Source organism: Oryctolagus cuniculus, chromosome 13 (genome assembly GCF_051225735.1).
Source record: "Oryctolagus cuniculus isolate XC-2025 breed Fujian yellow rabbit chromosome 13, ASM5122573v1, whole genome shotgun sequence".
In the NCBI taxonomy this organism is placed as follows: domain Eukaryota; kingdom Metazoa; phylum Chordata; class Mammalia; order Lagomorpha; family Leporidae; genus Oryctolagus; species Oryctolagus cuniculus.
In genome coordinates, this window is record NC_142879.1 from 69,358,574 (window position 1) to 69,380,957 (window position 22,384).

The 22,384-nt window shown below is 45.0% G+C and overlaps 1 protein-coding gene across 26 annotated transcripts in view; it reads left to right on the forward strand.

Moving 5' to 3' along the window:
- Positions 1-22,384, forward strand: part of BEND7 (BEN domain containing 7) — a 98,059-nt gene that overhangs the window by 65,313 nt on the left and 10,362 nt on the right. For all 26 annotated transcript variants that reach the window (XR_016219103.1, XR_016219104.1, XR_016219108.1 and 23 more), the window contains one exon: positions 17,881-18,000. Coding sequence is in view for 14 of the 26 variants with exons in the window: in XM_051820858.3 (XP_051676818.3) it covers positions 17,881-18,000 (120 nt within the window). In the remaining 12 variants the exon portion in view is untranslated. The remainder of the gene's footprint in view (positions 1-17,880; positions 18,001-22,384) is intronic.

The window sequence follows — 22,384 nt, forward strand, 5'->3', positions numbered from 1 at the left end:
TCAAAGGAAATAACATGTGCATGTCAACTGAAAAAACTGGCTGTCAGTTTTTCATTTACTCCATGCAGTGGGAACTGCTACGCTCTTTGGAAGTCAGTGCAGATGGTGTACGTAAGTAGCCACAGGGTTCAACATTTGTCTGGGAGGGAACACTCTTGGTTGGTGGTACTCCAGAAAGTTAGGTATGCTTCTTACAGGGTTAGAATACCTGACTACAGTTGCTGTCACCCTTTCCTAGGCTGTACAGAAATGATCCACAAAACCACTGTCTTACTCCAGGGACTCTAGAGACTTGTCAGGTTCACATTTATCATGTTACAGTACCTCTGTTTTCTGTTGTTACTGTTGTCATCTTCATTTTCTTAAGATTTAGTCCAGAAAAGGGAATAGCTGTTTTCTATGTAATGTCACATGGCTTTGCACTAATATGGTTGGAGGTGGAATTTGCATCAAATTTTAAAAATTTATTTCTTGATATCAGTTTGTGCTCAGAACCCCTTATTGGAACAAGGCTGACACATCAGCTTAGATTTGAATGCCCCTGCGATGTTGCTGATTTCATTTCCATTCACAGGCGAGGACACCGAGGCCGTGAGAACTCAGGTAAAGAACTGAGACAGCTGTTGAGTGGAGGGTTCCAGAGTCAGCCTCGGGCCGCAGTGACCCCAGAGCCATTTTCTGTCAGACTTTTTTCCTTCTGAAAGGAATATTTAGGAAGAAAGAAAGTGTTCCACCTGTGAATTTCTCTCTTAAAATTTAGCATTTTCTGTTCTTTATAAATTCCACTAGAAAGGTGACCATCCTGATAACTTAAGAGACCGCTCAGTTGTTTATTCAAAACATAGCCCGAGTGAAATTCTAGTTCAAGTGCAGCAATACCTCAGTTTACTTACCATCTTCAAGGGCAGGTCTTTCCTTGAAGCTAATTCTCGAGAATCTATCCCATCGTGCTGGGGAGGAAAACAGAAATTTGATCACTTCCCTAGGGTAAAGAAACTTCAGAGACTCTTCCTGTACATGGAGCTGTGAGCAAAGAGCTTGGGAACAAACACTGTATAGCTTATCTTCCAAAGCTTTATGCAAATTAAATTCTCATTTAAATGTTTGGCAATTGGAACTAATTGATGAATGCTTTACTTCAAGAATACTTTTTGAAGATGAAAAATCATGTTAATTTATCCATTCGTCTTTTACATATCAGATGTGCATAAAACAGGATCTATTACATATTAACAGCTATGTACTTACATCAGGAACAGAGCTTGTCTCTCGGCTGTGTTCGTAACCATCACCTTATTGCTATTTGTACTATCCCACTTGTGTAGAGGCCCAGTGACAGATAGGGCACGCTGATTCTCAGCTGTTCTGTATGTATATTCCTGCATTTTCAGCTCCCTCTGTAGTGGTTCTCATGTTTTAGTGTGCAACAGAATTGTCTGGAATGTCGGTTCACGATTCAGATATATCTGGGTCTCAGTCTTGGATGTTGATTCAGATAAGTATAAGGTAGTCCCAGAAATCTGAGTCTGGAATGCGCAATCACAGGTGATTCTGATGTAGGTTGTTTTCAGAGCCCCCTGAAGAAGGAGGCTATCCTAGCTCCTGATTCTAACAGTCGTGGTGTAGGTCAACAGCATACGAAGCCCACTTGTGAAACTAATCATCTTCAACTCTGCCTTAAGAGGAGCCAGTTTTCTAGAGGCTGCTCTGCATCTCTCCTGGAACAAATGAGAAGCCAGCATCGTCTCAGCAGTCCTCTCGGGGGTTTTAATGTATGGGGTGTTACACGAGGACCGTGGTTTTGGACATGCCTGCAGTGCCTCACCAGGATATGACTGACTAAATTTCTGCCTACTTCACCAAGGTGGAAGAAAGCTATTTCAGCACATCTCTTAACTTATGGACCCCTCAACAGATACTGTATAGTTTTCCATATGGCCTTATCATAGCAGTCTTGAAGAACATGTTGCCCCTGTTCTTGGCAAGCTCTTAACCAAAGTCTCCTTTGTTGCATATTTGAAACCTTGTTCAACCAGCAGTGTGATCCAGGTGACAGGATCTTTTACTCCTTTCCAGATCCTGGATGAGTCATGAGAACAGCAGAACCTTTGCATTATTTCCATTGACCTTATAACCATCACTGCTATCAACCAATACAAGCATTTATTGCCCACCCACTCTGAGCCTGGCACATAAGTCATAGCCCCTGACCTAAGGAATGTGCAATTCACTGGAGGTACAGATATGTCAACAGTGATCTGTAACATAGACCCACACCCTAAGATAAAACAAAATAAATGTCAGATACCCATGACCCAACTTGGGGAGGAAGCATAGAGGATGTGAATGTCACTAGGGGGAGGCCTTACCTAATAGCAAACCGCTGAACTAGGCCTTGAATCATGAGATGTGTACCAAGTACAAGGAGAATGGAAAAGGCTACCTACAGAATATGTTTAGTGAAATATAAATTCAATAAAGCATTGGATGATAGGCTCTTGCCTTCAGACTCTTTAAAGCCTGGTAGATCTTGAATCCTCAGCACCTTGTTTATCTTAAAGTGTTCAAACTTTGTGAATACAGTGCACTGAAATGAACCCAAATAGAGTTTACCCCTCAAAGATTTTCAACCAGAGCTGTGCATTTTAAAGTTCCTTCTTAAAAGTTCCTATGTGCCATCCCAGACCTAAGAAACTAGGATCTTCAGAGTTAGGGCCTTAGTGAGTTTAATGTCTATCCCTGCTTCATCACTGGTCCTCCATAAGCTCAAAAATGTCATCTTCCTCAAAGCTACAGGTCCACCTATTTGCTATAAAAGGAGCAAAACAGAGAAATTGTTAGGAAAACAGTTGTGACGTTTATTGATCTTTCTCCTGCCTTCCACTTAATGGATAGGAACCAGTAGTGGATTAACTTGCAAGGATTCAGCTCTAACTCTCGGTTGCAAAACCAGCCTTTTAATATCACTGTTGTTAAAGTTGACAAAAACAGCCTCCTGTCAAAAGAGAGAAGTTCCTGTAGCATAAACAGGACCACCACAGCATGAGTGTGTATTGGACACCGTCAGGGGCACCACTGTGGATTATGGTGACAGTTTCCAGCAGATGAAAGTGGAGAGTAGCTTGAGGAAGAACACCTCGCTGGTCTGCACAGTGGTCCCCTGTGGGCCAGCTGTGGCCCTGAAAATAGAAAGCATGTTTTCTGCGTAGCCCACCTCCTTTTTATTTAACCCCCTGGATTGTTTGGCTGATCTAAGATGCTTATCAGCATCCTAAGGTAATGCCACATCCTCGTATTTTCTCTCTTCTTAATAGTGAAGCAGAAGGTGTAACAAGTCTGGAATCGGTCAAATTACATTCCTTGTAGCTTTTCTCTATAAAAGCTGGTACCAGTAATCCGGCAAATGTTTCGGTTCAGTTCTGTAAGTGGGTATTGACTGTCTCAAGCAAGATATGCATCAAAAATCCGAGAGGCTTAGGAGCTGGTATTTTCTAGAATTTCTGCATGAAGAGTGCACATGCAAATCATCGTGAAATGCAATAGAAACTCTCAAAGTTAGTAGACAGAGGAAATAAAAGGAAAAGTTTATTTTTGAAATCCTTGCATAGCTTTTTTCATAGTACACATTTCCAGGAACTTTTTGAAGACCACTGCATGCATGGATTTCCAAATTTTTTGCACTGAAATGAACTTCAGTTCCATTTTTCCCTGAACTTTTTGAAGTACCTGTGTATTTGTCAGCAATGTGTATTGATGGTAGACCCACAGACAAAAGGTGATGTAAGATTCTAATAAGAAAACCCCTTAAAAATCTATAGACTTCCATTAAATTGAAGTGGACATTGTCATTGATTTTGGCTGCTTATAAGACATCTTTGTGTAAAAGTAAGCATGACTGCCTGTATCTTCTTAAAAGCACTCCTAGAAGAGAAAGATGCTACCTTTTGGAAATGGCCAGGTCTGCCCACTTAGCACTCCCCACAGTCAAGTCTTCTGTTAGAGTGACTGAGTTTCCAGGTTGAGTTTTTTGTACCCTTCTCTGGGTTAGATTTTGATGCCTCTCTGTAGTCAGCTCTTAGTATTTCTCGGAAATGTTTTTATATTCAGCATCCTTTCATCAACCCTGCCTCTTTGATCACAGAGTAAATCCAGTGTTTGTGAAGGATCTCCCCGCACGTCTTTACCACATGTACGGTTTTGAGTCAGCCTAGCCAGATAAACTAACTGGAGGCAAATCCCAATGCGAAATCGAAACAGAAACCAGGAGCAAATGAGCTAGCTACCTTAGAGTGGGGAACTAACCCACGCCAGGTACTGCAAATTGTCTCAGGACTGAGGCCCTGGGCCGGCCTCGTCAGAGGGGGCGTGCCTTACCCCAGGGCATTCACCGTGAAGGGGGCCCAGGCCTTCTAATGCTAGCACCCTCTTGTGACCAGATGATTTCTTAGCAGAGGCATCAACATTGTCCTACTATCCCAAAGCTCCAAATCCTCTTGAATACCTTTTCCGTGTGTGACTGATCCCACCTGATTTTCCAATCCTATAAGATTTTTTTTGTCCTTTCTCTTTCATTCATTGCTCTTCAGCTTCTCCAATACCACCCTAGTCCAACTGAGCATCACCTTGTTCTTGAAGTTGTTAAAAAAAAACCAGAACTTGAAATGTCCTCCTTGTCCCTCCTGTTTAGTTCATACCATAAATAACAGCCAAGGATCACTTGTACAGTGAAATTTCATGTCATAATTTTTTGAATTCTTTGCCCATTAAGTCAAGTTCAGACTTTTCCAGATTCTCTGTAATTTGATTTCTCTCTCCTTGCAGCCACATCGCCCAGTGGTTCCCACCAGGTGGGCAGCCCAACTCTGATTCTCAGGTGTCACACACTCATTTTTGGAGTTCGGGTTCTGTTTCTCTCGAGGGTTACAATACTCCCCCCCCCCACCCCACTTTTCTTTTTCTAGACAAATTCATTCTTCCTAGCCAGATCCAGTCTTGCCTCATCACCATGAGACTCTCCAGATGCCCTAACCACACTGACCCCTTTCTATAAGTTCTGTGGGACCACTACGTTTATATGCTTTTGTGCTAAATCTTAACCCTTCCCTTTATTACTGTTGGTTTATGTGGACGATGACTGTGTCACTGATTATTCTAACTGGGACACCTGTGAGAGGAAAAAATGGTGCTGTTGATAATTTCCTTGGGAAAACAGGTGTTTTAAACATGAGCTGTCCCAGGCAAATCAGGATTTGTGGTCATCTTGTTTCTATTTGTCTTCCCAACAAGACTGTATGCTCCTGTGGGAGATCATATTTTGTGCTTGATTTGTGTATTTCTTGGCATGAGAAACAGTGCCACTTAATAACTGTTGTTCAGTAAATACAGAAGGGGAAGAGGGAAGGAAGAAATCAGACGGTCAAATTTTATCACCCCTGAAAAAGACTGTTCCTTAAAAATCAAAACAAAACTCTGCCACATTGCAGGGAGGGAGGCCAGGAATACTAATTCCATGACAAGTTGGAAATTCAAGAAGGCAGAATATATGTGGAGATGAGAAGAAACAACAGCAGCAGACACACTGAATGACGTATACCAAATGATTTATACCATCAAAGGTGGTACAGATCTCGTCTATCAAATATATCAAGGTGATCCCAGTATAAAACCAAATTAGTGTTCAGAAAGGGCTTTGAGCGCATGGAATACCGTTAAATATCAGAGAACAAGCACTACAATGTGTAGTAAGGAAGGTATAGTTTGTCATACTTGATTCATACCAGAGAGTAATCATCTTCAAAAGGTAAAGTATAATTCAGTATGAGATTTGGGCTTAAATAAATCTGATAGTGGAATCCATAGTCAGGACAAATGTGCTGTTTCTTACTCTTATTATCGCAAGATTTTTTGATAAGTCAATATATTTATCCATCCATGTGTGGTTTTTTTTTTGTTTTTGTTTTTTTTTTTTTTTTTTTAGCATTCATCATTAAAGCAATGTGGTGCCTCCTAGAGAAAGTATCGAATTAGTCTGAGAATTTCATTGCCAGCCTCAATAGGTGACCCCAAATTTTCCTGAAACTGATCTCAATTAGAAAAGAGCTACCACCGTGTGAAAAAGCAGGAAACAAAACCCTGCCGTTGAGGCACCAGCCCTGTCCTGATGTCCCAACATTCTCACCTCGCTTCTGTGGTGCGACAGCCGCAGGGAGTGATGGCTGGCGGGTGTTAGTGTATTGATCTGACCCTGGGATCGAGAGCCCCACCTCACCACCACCACCGTTGCCTTCCCAGCCCATCGTCCTCTGTCCTTTGAACTGTGGGTGGGACTGCTGTCTGAACCTCCTGAGTACATCATAGCTTGTTCTGGTCCTGGAGTTCACCTACTGGCTCAGTAGTGAACTGGATTCCTCATGGAGTGACTGGAAGTTTATATTCTGAGTAAAACTAGCTTTAAAAACAGAGGAAAACACATGACTTCCCCCTCAGTAGCATTCTGGGGAGCAGAGGGGTGTGCAAAGGAGGGCATTGGCATGCACACACTTTCATGCCTAACTCTGAGCTGATGAGTCTCAGTCTTTACATTTTGTTTTGTTTGATCTATACAGTAAATGAATTTTGCCAGATATTTCCAGGATGCCTTCCAAGTAGAATTTCTACGAGTCCTAAGATTCTGAAACATTTTTTCTTTGTTTAGGGAAAAAGTGGGTCTCAGGGGAAGGATCAATAAAGACACTGTTACATCAAAGTCTGTTATTACCCAGATCTTCATATTTGGCAGGTTTAATTTATTCTCTTGAAATATACCAAACACATTAAACAAAGCTGTGTTGTAGCACAGCTCACCAAAGAAAAGTGTAAATCATATTTTTCAACAGTCGTTATTATAAAAGAGCTCTGCACCAGTCTTTCTTAAATCACTATAAGTTAAAATTAACATTGCTTAATTTGAAAACCACTATAGGCACTTCATGTAGGACATTATTTTTGCTACAGTGTCTTGGCTTTCTATGCCTGAAATGCTCTCATGGGCTTTTTAGCCAGATCTGAATGCCGTAAGGGCTGATTCTGAGGCCAGAGTGTTGTTTAGGACGTTTGTCATTCTATGAGTGCTGTGTGGCCTGCTTCTCGTGTTGGATCATTCTTTCCTTTTTAATTCTATCAATTATTATTAGCAGACACTTTGTCTTATTTATGTTATCCCTTTGCCCAGTCCTCTTTTAAAGATAGCTTTTGTTGCTAATCCCAAGTGTGTGTGTGTGTGTGTGTGTGTGTGTGTGTGTGTAAGGAGTATAACTGAGATGCAGTCAGTATTGATACTTACAGGGCATTGACCTATGACAGAGACCCTGATTTGTTGGTAGATGATTGAAGAGTGACTATCGTCCCTATTTTCAGTGATCCTCAGGGTAAAAAAGAAATCACGAAGTTCCTCTTCCTCTTGAATGTGGTGAAGACTTTCGTCGAGGTTCCTTTCCTCTGCCTTACCCCTGAGCTTTCAAACAGATGTTACTTCCTATCCCATCTCTCTCTCTCTCTCTCTTTTTTTTTTGAAGAACCAGAAGGTTCTGCCTTCCATTCCTATTTCTTCTTCCACTGCACCCCCGCCCTCAGTGTAGCCTGCAGATGGTGCATGTCTTCCCCATTCATGTTTTCTAGATACATGCGTATCTGTAAATCATAACCCCTGTTGTTGTGTGCACTTAGGAGTATACACACAGCATCATACTGCTTTGCAACTTCGCTTGCTTTTGCCTTTTTTTGAAATTTATCTGTCTCAGTAGATTAGAAACTAGTTTCTTCCTTTCCACTGCTGATCGCTACTTGATAAAGCCCTTCTCTTTCTCCGTTCTTCAGAGACAGTGAGGTGGTTCTCTTTCCCTGTTCCCCCATGGCAGCAGTCATCTTCGTGGGTCCTGGGTCCTGGTGCTTGCCTCAGTTTCTCTGGGCCACACACTGGGTAGTGGAAAGGCTGGGTGGCAGCCAACAGCACCTGCAGCTTCGCTTGGCCGTGCCACATGACGCTCTGATGTGGTTTGCACATGCAAACCCAATTTCCCGTGTGCCCTTATGCTCGCCAACATCTTGTGTAATCAGCCTTTAATTGTCGCCAGTGGGACCACTCCCAAGGGCACCTCAGTGGCTTTTCAGTGTTGCAACCCCTGGAAGTCCATGAGATTGAGGGTCGTACCGTGCTCACCACTGTGTAGTGATTTTTCCTCTGAATTTCCATCCTCTTCCTGCTTTTCCATTAGGTCATTATTTTCTTACTAACTTACCAGAGTTCTGTCAGTTAGCAGTTCTGTCTGTCAGTGGCAGATAACACCTCTTTTTTTCCCCATTGATGAAGACCTTGCAGATGATTTTTTTCATTTGACAGCTAGAGTTACAGTGAGAGGAGAGACAGAGAGAAAGGTCTTCCACCCACTGGTATGCTCTCAAAACAGCGGCAATGGCTGGAGTTGGGCCAATCTGAAGCCAGGAGCCAGGAGCTTCCTCCAGGTACAGGAGGTGCAGGAGAGGAGCCCAAGCACTTGGGCCATCTTCCACTGCTTTCCCAGGCCATAGCAGAGAGCTGGATTGGAAGAGGAGCAGCCAGGACTAGAACCGGCGCCCATGCAGATGTTTTAATCCTAGCAAGATTGAGACTTGACAGATTTCCTTTTTTAATGCAGTTTGCTTTTGTGAGCCCATTAAAAAAAAAAATCTCCCTACCCTGATGATCGAATGGTATTCTCTTACTTTTTTCTCAACAAAATTTAAGTTGTAGTCTACTTATTTATGTTCTGTTTACTCCAGCTGAAATTCAGTTTTGCCTAAAATGTGAGAGAGATGCAGGTTCATGATTTCCCTCTTTTTAACATCATCCTTTCTTGTGCTGCTTTGTGATCCTTTGTTTGGCAGCCTTCCTGCCCTGCTTGCACCCAGTCTCGTGTCCACTCCCAAGCCAGTGCCACACAGCTGTCCTGACAGGGGCATGATGACAACTCTGAGGATCTTCTAGGCCCTGCCCTCCTTTCTGCTCCTCCCCGTTTGTCTCTCCATTCCAGTTCTTGCCTCGGTTTTCTTGTTCCCTCAAGTATGCATTCAGTAGTATTTTAGATGAGGGAGGGTGTATCTATTCTTTCAGTTTTGTTCTGAAAATCTCTTTATTCCACCATCACCCCCATTGAATGATGTTGGCACTTAGTTCAGTAATTTAAACTAGAATGAGGAGGAGTTTTTCAGTGCCGTGGAAGATACTCCAGTATCTTCTGGATCCAGCTGTCTTGCAGATGGCCTGTCTTTTGACTCTGGTTCCTTTCACCATCTCTTTGCCTTGGGCGTCCTCCAGTTTCTTTTTACACGTCTTGTAACCTGCTGAGGTGTGGTGCTTATTGGAACCCAGTATTCATGACTCAAAAATTCTGGAATTTTTCACCTACTATCTTTAAATTTTGCCTTTCCTTCGTTCTTTCAGTTTTCTTCCTCAGAAACATCAACTGGTGTTTATTGGACCTTTCAATTCATTTTGCAAATCTCTTAATGTATTTTGTTTTCTATTTCTTCATCTCTCGATGTCACAATCTGTGTGATTCTTGAGATGTGTGTATCTTACTGTTCTGTTCAGTGATATTAATTTATTAGCCCATCTTTTGAATTTTTAAGTTTTGGTTAGTGTATTTTTAAATTTCTCTTAAGCTCTGTCTGTTTTTGAAATGGGCTTTGATATTTTCTTGTTGAGTCCCTTCCTAGTCATTTCATACATGCTTATCCTGCCATTGCATGGCCTGTAGTCAGTGGGGGTCTAATCCTGCTTTTCTTGGGCCTGCTGGCTGTTGGTTATGGTGAATTGCTTCCTCAAGTGTTTCATTATCTTTAACTATGTGGTAAGCCTGATTTTGTTTTGTTTCTCATTTTGTGTTTGTTTTCTTTTCTCTGGGAGTCTGCTGTGTCCCAGGTCACAGGAGCACCCCTTCAGAATCCTGCTTTTCCTTTTGTCTGGAGGTATCAGCAGCAATGTGTATGCTCTCATGCAGGTGATGCAGCACCAAACTTGAGCACCTCTGCACATTCTACACCAAGCATCTGGAATCTTCTAAGGCAGCTCCCCCACCCACCCTGAAAAGTAGACAGAACTTGCTTGTGGCCTCCCCAGGCTGATGGGCAGATCATTACTCCCATTACAGCTTCCTGCAGAGGCTTCAGTCCCATCTTCCCAACGCCTCATTTCCTGTTCTCTTATTGGTAAACCTGAGTTTCGTGTTTCTTGAGACTGCTAGGTGCACCCTCCCCCTGGCCAGGACAGCTGCAGAGTATGCCATTGGTCTGCACATGCTCTTCCTGGTGCCTGTAACCGTCTCCACCTTCTTTTCCCTGTCCTTAGCTTCCCTTTTTTCTTAGGTTTTGGCTTAGCCATCACTTATCTAATAGCTTTCCCCGCTGTCTGCCCCACTAAGACAGAGGTGCCCCTCCCCTGTGTGTCTTGCATTAACTTCTGCAGTAGCAGTTGTACTTTGTACTGCTCCAGACCTTCCGTTTGCCTTTATCTTCCACTTCACTGCAAGCTGGCTGAGGACAAGGGGCCTTGTTTTCACTAGCACCTAGCATAATCCTGGCACATTATGGGTGCTGGATAAGTACTCCTGAGTGAAAGCATGTTATGTTTTTAATACAGGCACAGTGGGGTTCGGGTTCTAAGTATAAAGCACTCCTCAGCTTGTGTATAGAATGAGAAGACATCATCCACTGTGATTGCTCTTAATAAGAACCATCGAAAACAGATGAGAGAAGCTGTATGCTGAAATAATCACATCTCAAAAGATCCTTTGTGTGTCTCATGATGTGCTTCTGAGGTCTGTGGGTGCACAGGAGCCAGCAATAGGAAAGCAGAGAGACTTGTCCATCCCCGCCCAGTGTGCTGAGGTTGGAAGACGTTAGAGTGGGTGATCATATGTAACCCAAGGTGCGTTGAGAATCAAGTCTACTCCAACCTTCAAGAAGGCTCTTGGGTTTCAAAAGGCAGGGTTTCATTCAAGTTCCTTTAGGGAAAAGATGCCTCCGAAGGCTGTGAGTGGAAGTGGTCAGGAATGGAGGCTGCCCCAAGGCTTGCCCAATGCTCTGTGTCCCTGTCCCATGGACTACCTTCTCTGTCCCTCTGGAACTCTGCCTCTCTGTCTGTGCCTCCTCTCCTTACTAGCTGGCTTCCTCCACTTCTCTTCCTGTTTCTTCACAGTTGGGGTTGGCATGCCGTGTGTCATGGCTACTCCCATCGTGGCACCAGCTTTGCTCTCATTGCCTGCTATTCTAAGGGGAAGGATGGGGGAGGGCCCACACCTTCCTTTTGTGCAGACTGTGGCATAGAGAACAATGGTACAGCATAATCCTGCCCACTTTGGCAGTAGGATGGGCAGTTTCCCACAGACATCCTGAAATTTGGCCAGTTCCCACTCCACAGCCTTGGGTCTAATTCTGTGTCCACCAGTCAACCTCTGTTTGTTTAGTTTTCCTTTTGTAGCACCCTGATCCCAAGAAGTGAAAGTATTGGGTTGTGACATCAAATACTGAAGATAGAGGAAGAATCCCCACCACCACCATTACACATTGATTCTCATTTAGTTGATTTATCAACCTCTCATCCAAGTATAGGTGTTGTGTGTAGATTAAGACTTAGACCTTCCCCCCACTCACCAAGTGAGCTGCTAAAGGTCAGCTGTCCTTAGGCCAGGAACAGTTGCACCAAGGTTTGGAGAACCTTACGGCTGTGCCTGAACAACCAGCCCTCAGTCCAGCTCCTTCCTTGATTGCCAGAGGACCTTGATTGCCACAGTGACTGTTTCCAGATGGTTATTAGAGCAGATATGGAGCCTACAGTTTATGCATTTCCGTTTTCTCCACCAAACTGAGGAATGATGCATCAAATAACATCAAAGAAATTACATAACCAACTATAGTAAAGCCACAGAAAATGTGGGCTGGCGTCATCAAAGCTCAGAGGTCAAGATGAAGGTCAAGGTGAAGTGTTCTGAAGCACAGCAATGTGTTGTTGGAACTAGAAGAGGAGTTCAGAGGTTCCCAACACAAAGAAATGTAAATGTTTAAGGAGCTGGAAATGCTAACCACCCTGACTTGATCATGACACATTATATATATGTACCCAGTTACCACACTGTACCCCACAGATACGTGCAATTATGTGCCAGTTAAAAAAGATCAAAATGAAAATGCCCATGCATGCATCCTACCAATAGACCAGTTTGCATTTGCAGCTTCCCGCTGTGTGCTCCCAGCTTCCCTTGGCACTGGGCTGGGGCTCAGCCCTGCCTCTGCTTTCTCTCTGCCTAGTCCTCCTCCATGCTTCTGTTGGGGTGGTTGAGAGTAACCCTGCACTGTCAACTACAGCACGGAAGCCATTATTTCCTATTACTTTGCTTGTATTCAGAATGCAACCACTGTTCTTTTATAATGCCTGTGTACTCTTCCACAACTTTTTTTTTTTTTTTTTGGACAGGCAGAGTTAGACAGTGAGAGAGACAGAGAGAAAGGTCTTCCTTCCATTGGTTCACCCCCCAAATGGCCGCTACACGGCGCGTTGCAGCCGGTGCGCTGCGCTGATCCGAAGCCAGGAGACAGGTGCTTCTCCTGGTCTCCCATGCGGGTGCAGGGCCCAAGCGCTTGGGCCATCCTCCAATGCCCTCCCGGGCCACAGCAGAGAGCTGGACTGGAAGAGGAGCAACTGGGACAGAATCTGGCGCCCCAACCAGGACTAGAACCCAGGGTGCTGGTGCTGCAGGCGAAGGATTAGCCTAGTGAGCCGTGGCGCCGGCCTCTTCCACAACTTTAAAAAGTAAATAATTTATGTGGAAAATAATTCCCGATAGCTTGGGCCAGTTCTTTAACCTGTCCATACTTTGATTTTTGTCGTCTGTAATATAGGATCACAGTACCTACTCTGTGAGTGATTACAAAGATTATGTTAGACACGTATGAGCTGCATGGCCCACGTCTGAATAATAGCTTTGAGAGAGTAAAAGGGGAGCGAAGAGAATGTGTGAAGGGTGCTGGTTGTGTTCTTCTCACTCAGGGGTGAGGCAGAAGCTGCTCTCCAGGGACCTGTGTCCTTTTACATGTCCCTGGCCACAACCAGTCCCCAGTTAGGTGGTTCTGTTTGTCACCTGAGACCCTACTGAAGAGCTCTTGTCCCTCCTAGCCATCCATAGACTCCAGGAGTTGGGCAAATCTCGTAAGGACCCAACCTTCATTTCTGCTTGATGTAAACTTTTTTTTTTTTAAGAACAGATTTATTTATTTATTTGAAAGGCAGCATTAGAGAGAGACAGAGAGAAAGCTTCCATCACTGGTTCACTCCCCAAATGCCTGCAACAGCCAGGGCTGGGCCAGGCCAAAGCCAGGAGCCAGAAGCTGCATCCAGGTCTCAGACATGGTTGCAAGCAGCCAAGTGCTTGGGCCATTTTCTGTTGCTTTCTCGGGCGCATTAGCAGGGAGTTGGAGCAGCTGGGACTAGAACTGGTGCCTGTGTGGGATGCCAGCACCACAGGCTGTGGTTTAACCCGTTCAGCCATAACACCAAGCCCCATGTTTGATATAAAGTTTATCGATTTGTCCGTAAGTCCTTACAGCAGAGTCACCGAACCCAGAGGTGGGCTCTTGCTGCGGGCCAGTTTGCAGAGGATTTCATTCAGGAAATGAAGGTGCTTACAGTGTCTGTGCAACACAGTGACTTCCTTTAAAAGTTCATTCCATATTCTGCTTTTCCCAGCCCAGAGAGTCAGAAAAATCCAGATGGAAATTCCCCTAGGAATCACTGCGTGAATGGATTGCCGTCTGGGGAACATGGCCAATCCACTCTGCTCTCAGGGTGGCGCAGTCAGCATGTCCGACATGCCGCCCAGCACGCTGCTCACTCATTGATGATGATATTAAAAGCCGCATTCCTAGGGAAGGATGTGTGTGCTCAGCCACCACCGGCTTATTCATTATTTATATACAATTAAAGGGCACGGTTCAAATGAATGCAGGCATCTGGGGAAAGTCATTATTCATGTACGGATCAAATCGAGCATTTGTCATTTCCCTGGGGACTTAGCACACTTCTCCGTGCCTTGGGATCTGAAATTATATTAAGCAGAGTAGATGTTTTAACTCTTATTTAGCTTAGTTGTTAGCTAAATGGAGTAAACTTACTCAGATTATTTGGACTCGCTTAAAATTAGCCCTCACTTCTCCTTAAAATATTAGAATAGGAAAGGGGGGAAATGTCTTTTTAGGACGTATTGTATTCTAAGAATGTATGCAAATTATTCTATGATTCTTAATGACCCACTATTAACATAGTAGGAAGCCCAATGCATTAATGCAATACCTCTTTTCACATCATTACTCCTAATGGAACTGTTACTAGGATAATAGCTTGACCTTTAGCTAGAAATTCAGATAGCAAAAATATATTCTGCTTACTCCGTACCCTCTATTCACAGAGCTGTTGACTGTTTTCACATCAATGCATTGACAATCTTTTGGCCTTGTTCTAAGGCCTCATCTGCCGTTGTAATGGTGAGAACAGGATTTCATCTTCAGTAGGTAAAGTCTAGTTAAGTCTCCTTTGAGTTTCTATATAACCCGTGAGCTAGAATGTCACCATCGTGCCTGGTGGAAATATTCACCTGTGTGGGCATTTTTCAAAAAGTTTCTAGATACGGCCTCAAGAGGCCGCGGAGGCAGAGCCAGGAGACAGCTATTTCTCTCGCTGCTCTCCATGGAAACCCGATCAAGTTTTAACTCGCAGGAGAAAACATTAACCAGAAACTGTTGTCTTTTTAGGGAGTGATGGAATACCTGTGCTCAGGGTTAGATGAGAAAGGTCTGATCTGAAACCCCGTAGGGAGTGGAGAAGACAGTCCGCACCTTCCCGCTGGCCCTCCCAGACCTGCCTGTTGACCCACATGGGAGTCGTTTTGATGTTGGCTCAATCCCAGTCTACTTTGTCCATCTGGGACCACTACTTTTCTAATGTGTCATCATGTCAACTCACACACCTCACAGTCTGAGAGGGGTTGCTATGGAAATTAATTATATAAATACTGTTACACGTGGGAAGAGGTTTACCTGCTAAGACAGTGCATCCAGTCATTTTTGGGGGTACAGGTTTTCGTACAAGGCAACAGGATGCTATGCACAAATATTTTTTTCCTATTTATTAAAACAGAACTTCAGGAACCTTTTGGCAATTCTCTAATTAGCAACTGTTATTGTGGGCACTTGAATGTACTTAAACCTTGTATCTTTAAATATAGCCAATTAAGATTTCCTACTAACTCAGATAAGGCCATCCTCCCCCAGTTAGTCTAAATTTGTGAACCGTTCTCTTGGCTTCCAGTAGGAAGAAAACTGTAAGATATGTCTGTGTATTCATCAGATATTTTTGTTCTGTTTCGGTTCCGTGCAAGGCACTATTATAGGTGCCTTGACGGAGACAGAAGTGAGGACCCTGCAGTTCCTTAGAACCTAGGGATGTACGAGCAGGCTGCCTAGCAGGGATCTCGTCTCCCCGTGTCTGTCCCAGGTGCATGCTGCGTGTCCTGCTGTGCCCCACCTGTCACACAGCAGGCCGCCGGGTTGGTATTTCAGCAGCCCCACACACGGCTGCTCCGCTGCTGCTGTTTGATACTGCAGGGTCTCACCGGGGGCACTTCTTGCTGTCTCCTGCCCTGCTCTGTGAGCCCTGCTTCCCAGCCATTGACACTGACATTGCCTGATCACTGGAGCTATCTCCAAGTCCACGAGCTGCCTCCTGGCTCCACTGCCCAGATCTGTGGGAGTCAAAAGGAAGAGGGTGGGGTCAGGCGCCGTGGCGCACTAGGTTAATCCTCCGCCTGTGGCACCGGCATCCCATATGGGCACCGGTTCTAGTCCCCTTGCTCCTCTTCCAGTCCAGCTCTCTGCTGTGGCCTGGGAAAGCAGTAGAAGATGACGCAAGTGCTAGGGCCCCTGCACCCGCATGGGAGACCTGGAAGACGCTCCTGGCTCCTGGCTTCGGATTGGCGCAGCTCCGGCCATAGCAGCCATTTGGGGATTGAACCAACAGAAGGAAGACCTTTCTCTGTCTCTCTCTCTCACTGTAACTCTGCCTGTCAAATAAATAAATAAAATCTTAAAAAAAAAAAAAAAAAAAGGAAAAGAGTGGAGAGGTAAAGTAATTCATCCTAGGGGATATCTTCACCATTCATCTTCAAGTGCTTTCTGTCCCTATTCTCCCACCAAACAAAATGCTGACCCTAGACCAGCCCTGCCATGCCAGTGTCCTAAGTCGGAGCTGCAGGGGACCGAGGGGAGGAACCCACCTGTGCAGATCTTTGTAACCACAGACCTGTCTCTGCTGCTTGGAAGCCTTCTGCTGCCCTGCCCATTCTTCTCAGAGACAATTCTAAACATTCCCACGCTCTCAGCCTCCCCGAGCCCCTCACCGCTGAGCTCCCAGAGGACACAGGCGTGACCGCGCCAGTCTAGAGCCACTGTGAACTCCCCTCCAGCCTCCCTGGCCCTTTCCCTCCTCAGTTCAAGGGCAGCCCTGATAGTCAGTTCTTGCCAACAGTGACTTTCAGTGTTCTGTGTTCCCAGTTTTGTTTACATCAAATGGTATTTTTTAAATATTGTTTTGGTTACTTAGTAGATATAAAGCATATTGCACAGTTCTTTGATTTGCTCATTAATTGAACATTTTACCTGGTGTCTTCTGGTGTATACACTTAGTTCATTTATCCAGTAACTTTTGAGGTTACTCTTTGATTTAAAAGAGCTCTTATATATTGACCATTTTTCAGTGCTATTTAGTGCGACTAGCTTTTCTCATTCTAATGAAATGTTTATTTTTCATTCAGTAGAAAATTTCTCTTTTTCTGTAGTTGACTCTGTCAATATTTTCCTTTGTCGTTTCTTTTTAAAAGCAGCCTTTGGAAACATTAGACTTTCCCATATTTTAAATACTGCGAAGGCAGCATGATGTGATGAGACAGTGACCTTGCAGAAAGCAAGCTGAAGAGGCGAGCTGGAAGGTGCCCGGGGATGGAGCGTGAGGCAGGAATGTCCGCTCCATGCCTTGTGTGCCGTCGCCCACTGCACAGCTTTCCCAGCAGAGTTCTCCTGGCTCCCCCTTGTCCTGTCGCAGGGTTCCGCAGAGATACTTTTGTGCGTGTAGTGCAGCTCGTTCCGCAGAGCTAGTACAGGTTGCAAGGGATTGGTTGACTTGTGTTGGAATTGGAACTTGCATTATGACATTACATTATTATTTATTTTGAGAACTGATTGAGCTAATAGGAGCCACACCATGAGAACATGCAGCGTCTCATGTAGTTCTGCACTCTGTGTTGAGAGGACAACAAAAAAAGTGATGTCTCTTAATGTATTTGCTGAACTCTGTCATGAGGCCAGGAGACGGCAGGAAGCATTTTTTTTTTCTCTGTTTGTACAACACATGGATGTAGACCAAGGAGAAAGAGCAGTGTTTATATGAACTGCTTACTATCTCTAATTTCTAGCCAGTTTTGTTTTAAAACACAATATAAGGGTCTTCAAAAAGTTCATGGAAACTATGTACTATGAAACACCTACATGTAGATTTTGATTTTTTCACCAAAATAAGCTTTTCTTTGAAATCCATTGTTCCATAAACTCTTGGCGGACCCCTCGCACAATGTGTGTAGCCAGGAGCCAGCCAGTCTCCATCTTTGCCAAAGGACTGAGATGGATGTTGCTGAAGCTGCGCACTGCGGGACTGACGTCATTCAGAAAAACACTTGTCTTCCCCCTTCTTGAAATGTGTTCCTGTTTCAGATTCGCCTATTTTATTTGTTAAAATGCTTAACTAGATTCCATGTTTTCTTTCAGTCTTCACAGAAAAGTACTGTACTGCTAACCATGTGGATAAACTTCCTGGCCCAAGAGACTGGGTACAGATTCTGCAGGATCAAATTAAACTGGCCAGAAGAAGATTAAAAAGAGGCTCAGGTACGGACAAGCTGCAGGGAAGTCACTGCGCAAGCGCTCTGCTGAGTTGCTAGACTTTGTCAAGCGTAGTCCTTGGCTCCAGGTGGTCTCAGCGTCCTCTTTCCTTATAGGAGAAGCTCCACAAGGGCACCTGTGCAAAAAACATTCTGAAAAATCCATTTAGAGTTTTTCATAATACACACTTTCCATTCCTGTTGGGAAGCTCCTTTGCACCTTTCTATATAATATGCTATGGTTTGCTATCTTAAAGTCTTATTCAGATGGATTTTGAAACTCACCTTAAGATTGGTCAAAATGATCTTAGTCCATTTGCTCTAAATTGTATAAACAAGAAAGTCTGCTAATCTCATTTGTGTTCTCATGTGTCTTACGGATGAAAATGAGTCTTCTGTGGTTTGCTTCTATCTGCCTATTGATTTTTGTTTGTTTGGATCTGCATGATTTTATGAAGGTACCAGTGTGTTAAGATAAAAAAAAAAAAAAACAATGATCATCCTACCAGGAACACCATATCAAATAGAAAGGAGATTTAGATCAAATAAGTGTGTGTGTGTGTGTGTGTGTGTATAGGTTGTGGAGATGGAAACAGTGTGTCTGAGACACACTGACATTGCCATGTTCAGTGCAGCATTATCCACAATAGCCAAGGCATGGAAACAACACAGGTGTTCACCTACAGATGAGTGGTAGAGAAAATGTGGCACGTATACGCAATGGCATAGTGTTCAACCTTTCAAGAGAAGGAAATCTGTCATGTACCACAACCTGGATGAATCTGAAGGGCATTATGCCAAGGGAAATAAGCCAGGCACAGAAAGACAATTACTGCACAATCTCATTTATAATATAAGGGATCTATAAAATAGACTCTGAAACAGAGGGTAGATGTGGTAGATGTGTGGCATAGTGGGCCACTACCACCTAGACGCTGGCATTCCAAATCAGAGTTCCTGGGCTCATGTCGTGTCTCTGCCTTCCAGGCCAGCTTCCGTATGTGTGCCTGGGAGGCAGCAGGTGATGGCTCCAGTACTTAGGTCCCTGCCGCCCATGTGGGACCCAGATTGGGGTCCAGGCCCTTGGCTTTGGAAAAGCTGAAGTTCAGGCTGCCCCAACCCTGGCTGTTACGGGCAGTTGAGGAGTGAACCAGCAGATAGGAGTCTCTCTGTCTCTCTCTGCCTCTGTCCATTCCTGTCTCTTCCTTATAAATAATAAGTAAATTTAAACTTTTAAATTAGAGCAATGAGGAGTATGTGAAAATATGTTAATCAATCTGCTTTAGCCATTCTAAAGTATATGCATATTTCAGAACATTGTGTTACACAGCATACATATATGCAACGGTTATGTGTTAATTAAGTAAATAAATGGAAACAAATTCAGGTCAGACATCAAACACCTGACCCGAGCCTCTGGCTGGCGTGTGAGATGGCTTGGGGACGCACGGCAGGTGATGGTATACATTTGCCTAGTGTGGAGGTGTGAGAACAGTGCTAACACTGAGTGTGACTGTCCCTGTGACAGCACACCATACACTGGGCCACTCAGTAGGAGCAGAAATGTATCTGGAGGCTGGGAAGTGCAAGAGTGAGAGGCCACGTTGGGTGAGGGCCTTCTTGCTACACCATCCTATGGTAGAAGGGCAGAGAGCATGAGACGGGGGGGACTGTTCTTGCCCTTTTATAACAGCCCCACTCCTGCAGTAACACATTAATTCATTCATGAGGGCCCTGCCCTTGTTAGACCCCACTTGCCAACAACTACAGCACTGGGAAGTCAGTTTCCAACAGATGCCTTTTGGAGCCCTCATTCAAACCACAGCAGTCTCTAACAGATCTTTTTTTTTTTTTTTTTTTAAAGATTACATATTTGAAAGATAGAATTACAGAGAGAGATCTTCCATCCACTGGTTCATTCCCCCAATGGCTGTAACAGCCTTGGCTGGGCCAGGCTCATGCCAGGAACCTAGAACTCTTCTATCCAGTTCTCCCACATGGCTGGCAGGGGCCCAAGCACTCCATTTTCCCAGGCACATCAGCAGGGAGCTGGATGGGAAGTGGAGTAGCCAGGACTGAAATCAGCACCAATATAGGATGCTGGCATCGCAGGAAGCAGCTTAAACTGATACACCACAATGCTGGCCCCTAACAGATCCTTTTCATGTGAAACTGTGACACCTCCCCAGTCTAGCTGTGCCCTCCTCTCCAGTCTCCTCTCCTACCCTAGGCCCCAGACTCCGCCAGCCACTCCAGGCCTCTCTGTTCCTGAACTAGGCTGGTCTCCCACGTGCTGAGGCATTATCTCTGTCTGGAAACGCCACCTCTACCTTTCATAAGCATCTGAAAGGTTCTCTTTTCCTAGAGCTTTCCCAGGTGGCCTGCACACTTTAAACCTTCTGTTTCCTCCAGAGACTGCCTCTGAGTCGTGCCCGTGTCCCAAGTGACTGGCACTTTCAAGAAATATGTGTAGAGGGAGGGTGTTTGGCCCGTTACCTTGCAGTCCCCACATCCTGTATTGAGTGCCTGGTCCAGTCCCAGCCCCACTCCGCATTCCAGCTTGCTGCTGATGTACACCCTGGGAGGCAGCAGTAAGGGATCAAGGAGTTAAATCTCCACCACCCATGTGGGAGCAGATGGCGTTCCCACCTCCTAGCCTCAGCCTGGCAGGCCCCAGGCATTGCAGGCATTTGGGGCGTGGAGCAGTGGGTAAGAGCTCCCTTTGTATCTTTGTCTGTCTCTCAAATAAATTAATTAAATGTTAAGAAAAGAAACATTTGTTGAATGAGCCAGTGAATCAATTTGTAATTATAGAAAGGAAGAGACTGTTGTCCATGACAACAAGGCTGTATTGTTAGCGTGGTCAAGGTCATGTGTAGCCCTCAAGAGTATTTGATCACGTAATCCCACGTGAACCCGCGGGGTGGCTAGGGCTCCTGAGGGTGCCTTGTGATCACTCCAGTGTCCCCCCACTGCCTCCTCCTTGCAGGCTTCTCGCATTTCCTACTCTGCCCCATCTCCTGGTTGTGTTACACCCTTCCCCACCCCTTCTCTTCTCCAGTCCTCTCCCACCCCTGAGATTCAGAGCTTCCTGAGCTGGGGGACCTCACTCGGGATGGATTTACAGACATTTTGCCGGCATAGCCCTCACACCTCCCAATTCAGCCTCAAGTTACATCACCAAGCCCCAGGCCCCTTCCTATAAGGGGTTGAGTTGGGAGTGGATGACAGATGTCATTTTTATAGTTGTATGACAGGTGTCAGCAAAGACATTTGCCCAGTAAGTTCACCCAACAGGGAATCCCTGCCTGGTCTGTGCTGACTGAGTATATTAGAACCTGTTTACCTACTGATTTCTCCAGTGCAGACCCTCTACCCGGACCATGACAGCACTAAATATAATAGATTTGAGAGATCTAAAGTTCGTCATAATGGAGAGACCTCAGCTTACTATCAGCACACCCAAAGGAAAGGCAAAGGGCCACCGTACCCAAGAAGCAGCCACCCAGCTACCTGTCATTCTCCCACGTTCTCATCCTAGCTGTGCCACCAACGTGGACCTGGCCCAAGACAGGCCAGCAGATTTCTGTGCACACACCTGGTCCCATCCTGCTTCACGGGCTGTGAGGGTTGCAGGAAAACATGAGACATCCTTGGAGCTCCTTGGGAGCTTGCAGGAACAGAACTATATAAACGCAGAGTGTTGGTTTACTAATTTAAATGCTCCAGAGACAGGAAGAAGAGGGCTATGTGTTCTAGAACGTGTGCCCGTCTCTGAGGAGAGGGACTAAAAGTCCCCAGGCGACTTACTGGGTTAAGGTTTCAGAGAACCCTCTGAAGAAGGTAGGAGTCCCAAGCTATAGGGAGATAGCAGCAGTCTGGCTGGCAGTGGAGCCCAGGCCTCAAATAGGAAGCTTGGCTTCAGTCTTCTTCTAATGCCTTCTCCATGCTTGGGTATTTTATGGGTAAACGCCTTTCTCCTTCTCCTGTCAGGTGCTGAGGCTGTCTTGTAGGTTCCTGTCTGTCTTCCTTCCCCCTCCCCACCCACAGCACACACACACACACACACACACACAGCAGGATGTATGAACCTCCACCATCCCTCTTCTTCCTGCCAACAGCAGACTGGCCAGCGAGCACATTTCTTTTTTTTTTTTTTTAAGATTTTTTATTTATTTACTTGAGAGGCAGAGCTACAGACAGAAAGAGGGAGAGACAGAGACAGAGAGAGGTCTTCTATTGGCTGTTTCACTCCCCAAATGGTTGTAACAGCCAGAGCTGAGCCCATCCAAAGCCAGGAGCTAGGAGCTTCTTCTGGCTCCCACGCAGGTGCAGGCGCCCAAGCATTTAGGCCATCTTCTGTTGTTTTCTTGGGCCATAGGCAGAGCTGG